This window comes from Apis dorsata, unplaced genomic scaffold (genome assembly GCF_000469605.1).
Source record: "Apis dorsata unplaced genomic scaffold, Apis dorsata 1.3 scaffold_172, whole genome shotgun sequence".
NCBI classification, from domain to species: domain Eukaryota; kingdom Metazoa; phylum Arthropoda; class Insecta; order Hymenoptera; family Apidae; genus Apis; species Apis dorsata.
In genome coordinates this window covers 325075-333198 of record NW_006263460.1, presented here as the reverse complement: position 1 = coordinate 333198, position 8124 = coordinate 325075, and the positions used below count along the sequence as shown (strand labels likewise).

Sequence of the window (8124 nt, the reverse complement as noted above, 5' to 3'; positions counted from 1 at the left end):
AGCCAAATTGTTATCATTCTTTCGCAATGTATCTGACGTATTATATCAAAATGACATGCTGCTCCGTTACGTAAGCTTATCAATGAAATAATTTTAATTTTATCTGTATCATCAAATATTTTTTCTCATTTTCATCCATGTGGTTATATCTAAGGGACAATAAAATAAAAGAAAATAGAAAAAAAATGATAAGGAATTTGCGGGTCAACTTTTCACTGATTAATCGCAGCTCGTTTTACAGCGAAGCGATTAATTAACAAAGTGAACATTTTTTTTTTTAAAAAAAATATCTTTATCAATTAAAAAATTGAACGAGAAATATTCAGTTAATTATATTTTGTCTTTAAAGGAACTTTCATTATTCTGAAACAAAGAGAAATAAATTGATTTTTATGAACGCCTATCAGGTAATTAAATAATAAAATAAGATATTGAATATGAATGAGATGATACGCTATTATAAAATATGATATCGTTCGAGAGACAATGAAATATAATTTTAGAAAATTTTATGATCTATCTTTGATGATATCTTGTTTACATGTTTAAATTACATTGTATAAATTTCTTAAAAATAAATACAATAACATATCTATTAAAAGAAATGTTTGATATGAAAAATTGTATAGTTTAATAAAAAAGTCATAGAAAATTAAAAAAATTAAAAGAAATTAAATTTAAAATTGTTATATTCGATAATTCGAATGTAAATTAAAATTCGAATGAATTTTCAAACAATTAATTAAATTGATTGTTGAAGATTTGGTTACCGATTTTTCATGGCAGTAAATTTATGCGATGATAAACGAAATAAAGAATTTTGTCAGTGCTAGAAAATTTTAGAGTGCAATTTCTTCCGATTTTTCAAAAAAATCGGCAAAGTATTCGTACCATTTTACGATCATGTATAAGTGCATATTGCATACATTATAGAAAATTTAGCAAATAGTGTGATCGAATTAAGGAGACTGTCCTTTAATATGACATTATTCTTGATGTATCGTTAATATCGATTTCTTTTTAAAGATGTAATATACGTGTAATATTCTTGTTTGACATTTTAAAAATGTCAAATAAAAAACTTATAAATTTAATAATTATTAATCAATAAAAGTGCGCATAAAGATATAAATGAAAGAAAAAAATTTGACTACAGATTGGAATTCAATATAGAAAAAAAACATCAAAGGATCAAAAATAACACAAGATAATTAATATTCACTTTTTGAATATTAAATATTTTATTGACCTTTATTGATTAATGATAAATATTATAATTATTTCCAAATCTCGATAAAAAGTGATCTATAAGTATCATTAATAAAAGATTAATTTTATTTCTTTTAATAAGATAACGATAATAATAAACAAAATATAAAAGATTCCTTTAAGATTTTTATCGATAATTAACGATACCTTCTTTTTTTTTCAGAAACTATCTCCTTAATAAGTCATCGAGGTACGTAGCTTTGTTTTACTTACTATACGTATAGGTTTATTTTTTCATACATACGTTTGTAGCAAAGAGTTTCGAAATCTATGATCTTCAGCAGAGATATGCAAGATATTTTATAAAACATTAAAAAATCATTAGAACTTTCTGACATCAAGAAATATGAATCTCGTGCAGTTCACTATTAAACTATTAAACAGCCAGTGAATATCTATATACTGATAATCGAAAGGAATCTCTTTTTCTTTTTCTTCTTTTGAGAAAGAAATTTTACATTTTATGTCTTAAACTTTGTTGATAGAGATTTAATCGTAATGTTTCAAAAAAAATGTGTGTGTAACACGTCATGGTCCGATAGAATATCAATTCAATTTTCCAAATTTCTTTTTTAAATAATTAAAAAATATAATTCTTTTTTAAATAAATATAACCATTCGTAAAAACTTAAATTTGGATCTATTTATATTAATAATATAAGAAATATACGTATAGTTTTAAATTTGATTATAAAAATGCAATAGATAAGTATAATACATAATGTTATAAAGTAAGTTGCAAATAATTAGATATTAGAATACAAAGAAATCACAATCATTTTAAACAAATAGCGTTTAATATTAATATATAATGGAAATTAATCGGACCACAACGCATCAGCACAATAATAAGTGAAAAATGTGACCACGCTATGTTATTCCATTCAGTCGTCTGCATATCTCAATCGCATTTGAAAGAAGAACATTTGTCGTCGAAAATTTCCATCCATCTATAGTCGATTATCTTTTCAACGATCTTCTCCTTCTTGATTGAATGTATCGACTGAAGAAATTGAGTCTGATCCTTTGCGTAGAAGATCGAAATCATTGAATTAACTTTCGAACACGATGAAATCTTTCGATGATTATAAATAAAAGATCTCAAGTATATTTTGGAATGATTAAATTGAAAGCAATTCGTCCTTGGAATTGATTATTGGAAATATATCAAAAATCAAAATATTAATAACACGTACAAAGAATTATTAATACTTTGATCTATCAAATATCTTTGTGAGAATTAAATATTACACGATATCTTTCAAAACTGTCAAATATTAATAACAAATGTTCGTATCAAAAAACCCCTAAGGATTAAAACATCGTAAGTTTAGCATATACGTCTCTGAAACTATAATCGAAATTGATTTTTCACTATGCACAACTATGTAACCAAGATGTAAAATAAAATAAAATATTGCCCACTTATTGAAGAAGATAATAATGTGAAATAATCTAACGAATAAAATATAAATAAAATAAAAAGTAACTGTATTATAAAATACAGTATCGCTTAATTATCACAAAATTATTCTAAATTACCACTAATTTCTACAAACTTTTCACGCATATATTCATTCCAGGAACTTAAGAAACAAACTGAAAATTTACGTTGACTCGTCAGAATTAGATGTGGATGTGTTTTTCTCCATAGTTGGGCAATAATAATTATTTCAATTCCTTTAAAAAACGGAGCCTCCCACACTCGATCAATCGGAAAATATTACATACCCCCTCCATGATCATCCAGTGTTTCACGCGAGATTATCTAAATCTAAAGTGACGCATGTACGTGTTGTAAAAATATGCGAGTCTTACGAGCTACGTGGCTCTCTCCCCGTGATGGAAATCACGATTACTCTTTCTCCTCGGTTTCCTGACTCTCGGCGCCCAGCAGAGTCGATTTGTCTTCCTCGTGGCCCTCCACTTCCGGTTCCTCCACACTCTGACGCTGGCGTCTTGTAGCCTTTCGCTGCACGTACAGTAGAAGGGAGATGCTGACGCTTGCCAAGGCCGCGAACACAGCCAGGACTATGTAAATCCTTATCGGCATTTGGTTTAACCCCTGTGGAATAACGCGATGCCACTTTTTCTTTAGTCTGTCGAGGTTAAACGTTGAGAGAAGATTGGATTGTGTGATAAGATAAAACGAAAATAAAAAGAAATAAAAATAATAAGGATACTTCGAAGAATTGATTCTTCCAGAGAGTAAAACAAACGCAAAAGTTGATATAGAAAAAAAATATTGGTTGAGACTTATTTGTTAATTTATGAGCAATTGAAGATTGTTTTATTATATTATTTATTATATTGGATATTATTTATATATTGTTTTATGTATTATTTATTAAATTGGAATTAAAATGTTTTTTTTTTTAATTTTCATCACAATGTTTAATTATTCGTAGATTTCCAAGAATATTATTCATAATCATTTGTGAATGGTTAGAGATTGGGATGAGATCAAGATTGCTCGATAAAGTTTAATATACGTAAAGTTCTTGAAAAACGATGCTTGTTCAAACACATTCCTGACTCGTCGTAAATTTATTCATTTATAATGAAACAAAACTTAGTATCGGAAATTTTGACCCAGTTAAGTAATTCAATATGATAATGGTTTTAAGGTTCGTGTCTATTAAATAGACAATTTTCCAGTAAATATTTTATATTGAGAAATTATTGGGAAACTAACTAAATTTCCATTAATAAATAATTATAAATAGTTTATTAAATAAAAGATTAATAGTAGAACTATTTAGAAGTATTTTCTAAATAGTTTCTTTTATATTAAATTATACAAATATGATAAATGTCTTTTTTTTTTTATTCAAATTTTCGTTCAAATTTATGCAAATTTATTTATATTTTTGAGATTCATTAATTCGAAAATTTTTGTATCGAATTATTTTATTTTAAATTATTTTAAAATTATTTTAATTATTTTAAAAATATCGATTTTTTTGACTTATGTTTATTAGGACATTTTTCATCCTGAAAATTATGAATTTTCTTCTATGAATCTTGTATAATAAAGCATATAAGATTATTTGTAATTAACGCGCCAAATGTATGTCACCAAAAGATTTGACTGATTACCCTAATGTGATCTCGATCATTATTTTATATAATGAAAATCTCTATTAAATTTATTAAATATTTGAGAGAATAAAAAAGATGAGATCAAGTCATTTCATCAAATGTTTATTCCATCAGTCCTCACCTTTGAAATTCCTACAGAATTTTACAGAATTTTATGAGGTAGACATTCAAGTCAAAGAAATAGAAATTGTAAGATATTACATCATATAAATATACGGTATATAAATAACACGGAATACCATGATTTTATTTTACTTAAAGAAAGTTTCGTCCCGTCTAAGGGCATAATTTAAGATTGGATTTTCCTCCGGTTGTTTTAGAGTATTCTTAACATAAATTATCCTCGGGAAATCGATATTGAATGGGATTTCCATTGAAATCGAACACTGATTCCGCGTGTTCCGGATAAGATCTTTGCCTGTGAAGACTGTTTGAAATTCTGATTGGTGGGGGGTCGTCTAATGGTCGACACGTAGGATTAATCTTCCATTTAAATAACTTTTCCCTTTAAGAAGACACATTTACCGTGGAATGTAATTTAATTTAATCCACGAAATTGGATGCCGCCCTTTTTCCAGATTAATTTTTCACAGCTTCCTCTGCTCTCTCGTGTAAACCTCGCCGCATCGAAATATTGAAATTTAATGTTATTAACAAGTAGATTATATGATACGCAGTCGAATGATTTGAGAGACGAAGAGAGGAAAAAAATACGATTCGATGTGAGATTCAATGATGATTTATATGAAAAAACTGATATTTCGATTATACCTTGTATAAATATATAAATTCGTATTAGGATTAAAAGATATGCAGATTATTCGTTCTATTTCTTTCTCTATTTGTTTGAAAGTGAAGATATTTTAACATTCTTTAAGTTTGTTTCGGATATTCTTTTTGTATCCTCTTTTAGTTTTTGTCACGATAATGAATTACACGTAAATATTTTAAATATCAACTTTGGAATGGATTAAATGGAAATCGATAATTTCAATGAATAATTTTCAGTTTTTTAAAATTTTTAATAATAGCCAATGGTCAAGAGATGTGTACATAATTTTATAACATTAAAAAGTGGGGAATATTCGTCGTTTAAATATTCAAGGAGGAAACGAACCGTCTCATTTTGCGCACAGCTGATTTGCTTCTTTGTCTGTGCTACTTCAACCGGAAGCAGTGATAAACACAGGCGCGTTATCACTGCGTGGACTGCCGCAATTTATGAAACTTGCGATCGTCTGTTGCTTCATCTCGAGTCAACGATAAATCCGCTTTAGTATGCAATGATTTGAAAATTCTGGTGGATAATGGCCGTCCAGGGAGAGGGGAGATAATCTTGATTATTTATTAATTTAATTTATTTTCCACGCGAATAAAATTGAAAATGCGACGAGACAAAATAAAATGGATCAAAACACCGATAAATTTGATGCATCTTGAGCGTTTATGTAATTAAAAAATATGCGATAATTTTTATTCTTTAAATAAAATTGTACGATAATTGTGGCAATTATAGCAATTATTCAAGGATAATCGCAAAATGAAAATGAAAGAGGAAAATAATCTCTGAAGGAACGATTACGTGGCCCTTTCTCCTCATCTCGTGGCCAGAAAAAGATAATGGTGGCCTAGAAGAGAAAACCGTGGGAGAAATATAAAAGGAACCCGGCTATTTCTCGTCTCTGCTTTAAGATTCACCAACATGCCCTGCCTATCGATCGCGACTCGCTAGTACCTTCGGTTTTAGATGTCTTTGCTGCAACGCGATCAATATTTATGTAGAATACAAATTAACCTTTGGGATTCGTAAAGATCCACCTTAAATTTTCTATTCGACTCGAGTGTGTTTGAATCCTCGAGAGGGATGCGCAAGAAATTTTAAAAGGAAGGCAAACTTGTACCGTTCGATTTTCTATTATTTTTATCGAAGATTCTACCACAGAAACTCTATCTGATTATATTTTTATTGCTATTATTTAGTTTTATCGAACGGTATTTGTTTTTTCGTACTTGTTTTTGTTCGATTTGTGATCGGTTTTATTGTTTAATTTAAAGTTTGATGGAGATAAATGTTTTTGTTTAGGAAGGAAATAGTAAAAGGATTTAGAAGAAATGGAAACAATTTAGGAAATTAAAACTTCAGTTAAACGAGGTTCAAGCTACGACGATTATTTTTTATCGAAGAATAATTCAAGATAAGAATGAAAACAACGACAAATTTAACTTTACTCGTTTACTTTTTGAAAATCAAGTGAATACTCGTAAAATACGATATAATAAAATATCATAATGTTTATATTCTTATATTTTGATATATTCGTGAAATATTATCGGAGAATCTATTCTAAATGTGAAAACAAATGTAAAATATACAAAAATAATGAAGTTTATTTATTAAGTTACGAACGAATAAAGTTTGCTTTAAATAAAGCGAGATGGAGACAAAGTAATGGCACGCGGTATGACAGAGATAAAACTAGTTGTTCGCGATAACGCCGCGACGCGGCGCTGCATTTCGCTTCGTCTAACTTGAATTACTTATAACTTGTTAAATATGCCTCAACCGATATTTTCGTATATCAATTTAGGTTTTTGCGTTTATTTCGACGTATAGAATCGATATTCCAAAGATATGTCATAAATATATTTCTGTATTGTTAATAACACTTGTTGTTATAAACAAAAATGAAAGAAAATAAGTGGAAAAGGATAGCAAATTTAAATAAGAACGTGAAATTGAAAATAATCGCGTGAGGCGCGTAATATTAAAATCGAGGATTTTTACAGAGACGAATGTGAAAAAGCGTAGAATGTATGCCGTTTTTTAGACGCAATTGTCCGCTATTCACGGTGTGCTTGTGAATTCCAAAGCAGTAAAGTTTTGAACTATTTGGAGCGGACAGAGTGTACTCGGTCATAGAGTTTATGAGATAAGAAACCACAAATACGCAGAAATTTACGCTGTCGAATAGCACTGTACTATATAACTCTGAAAATTTAAAGCAATGACGAAAGATATGTTGAAATTTTTTCACTATTCACTTTGTATATTCACGCTTCATTTAACGCGAACTTAAATTGCTTACAATTTAACATAAATCCTCCACAAATATCTCCAAATATTCCTTTCTAAAAATGAATATATTAATAATATTGTTCGTAAAAAAAAAAAAAAAATAGGATGAAAAATTGTAATACATCATAACATAAAAATAATAAGAAATAATATTATTCCATTAACTAGAATTGTCACAAATATCGAACAAAAGTATCGAAGCCTTTTGCGAGTGAAATTCAGGCTTCGATATTTCCAAGATGAAAACTAGTGAAACGATGGGTACCAATCGATGGACGTAACAATGCACGACGAAAAGAGCGATAAGAGTAGAATTCGACCCACTTACACCCTGCATTATCGCACATGCTCGTTAACTTACTTGCGGAGATGACTGTACCTTCCATTGGAAGTCGGACGAGGGATCGGTGAAGAACCACTTCTGCGGCCACGGGTTTATCGTACCCTCCGGCGTCTTGAAGATCAACCCTTCCAGGCTTAGGCCGTGGGCCAGCACGCTAGTCGTGATATTTCCTTTCTTGTACGACGCTATCCCCGCCTTCATGTACATCTGCGGTATCGTCTCGTTCTCTCTCAGCTTCAAGGTCACCCTCGGCATCTTCGCCTTTCTCGACGCGTTCGAAGACGTCTTGGCCATCTCGCTCGTCGTGCTCGTCCATGTTTTCGAACCGGTCGAC

The 8124-nt window shown here is 29.6% G+C and overlaps 1 protein-coding gene across 2 annotated transcripts in view; it reads right to left on the bottom strand.

The window, feature by feature from the left end:
- Positions 1-2769: 2769 nt before the first annotated feature.
- LOC102680047 overlaps positions 2770-8124 on the bottom strand; it is a 12101-nt gene continuing 6746 nt past the window's right edge. The window contains exons 4-5 of one of the 2 annotated variants that reach the window (XM_006614195.2): positions 7809-8124; positions 2770-3334 (exon numbers count right to left, since the gene is read on the bottom strand). In XM_006614195.2, coding sequence (XP_006614258.1) covers positions 3125-3334; positions 7809-8124 — 526 coding nt within the window. In that variant the 3' untranslated portion in view covers positions 2770-3124. The remainder of the gene's footprint in view (positions 3335-7808) is intronic. The other variant, XM_006614197.2, reaches the window with a different exon arrangement.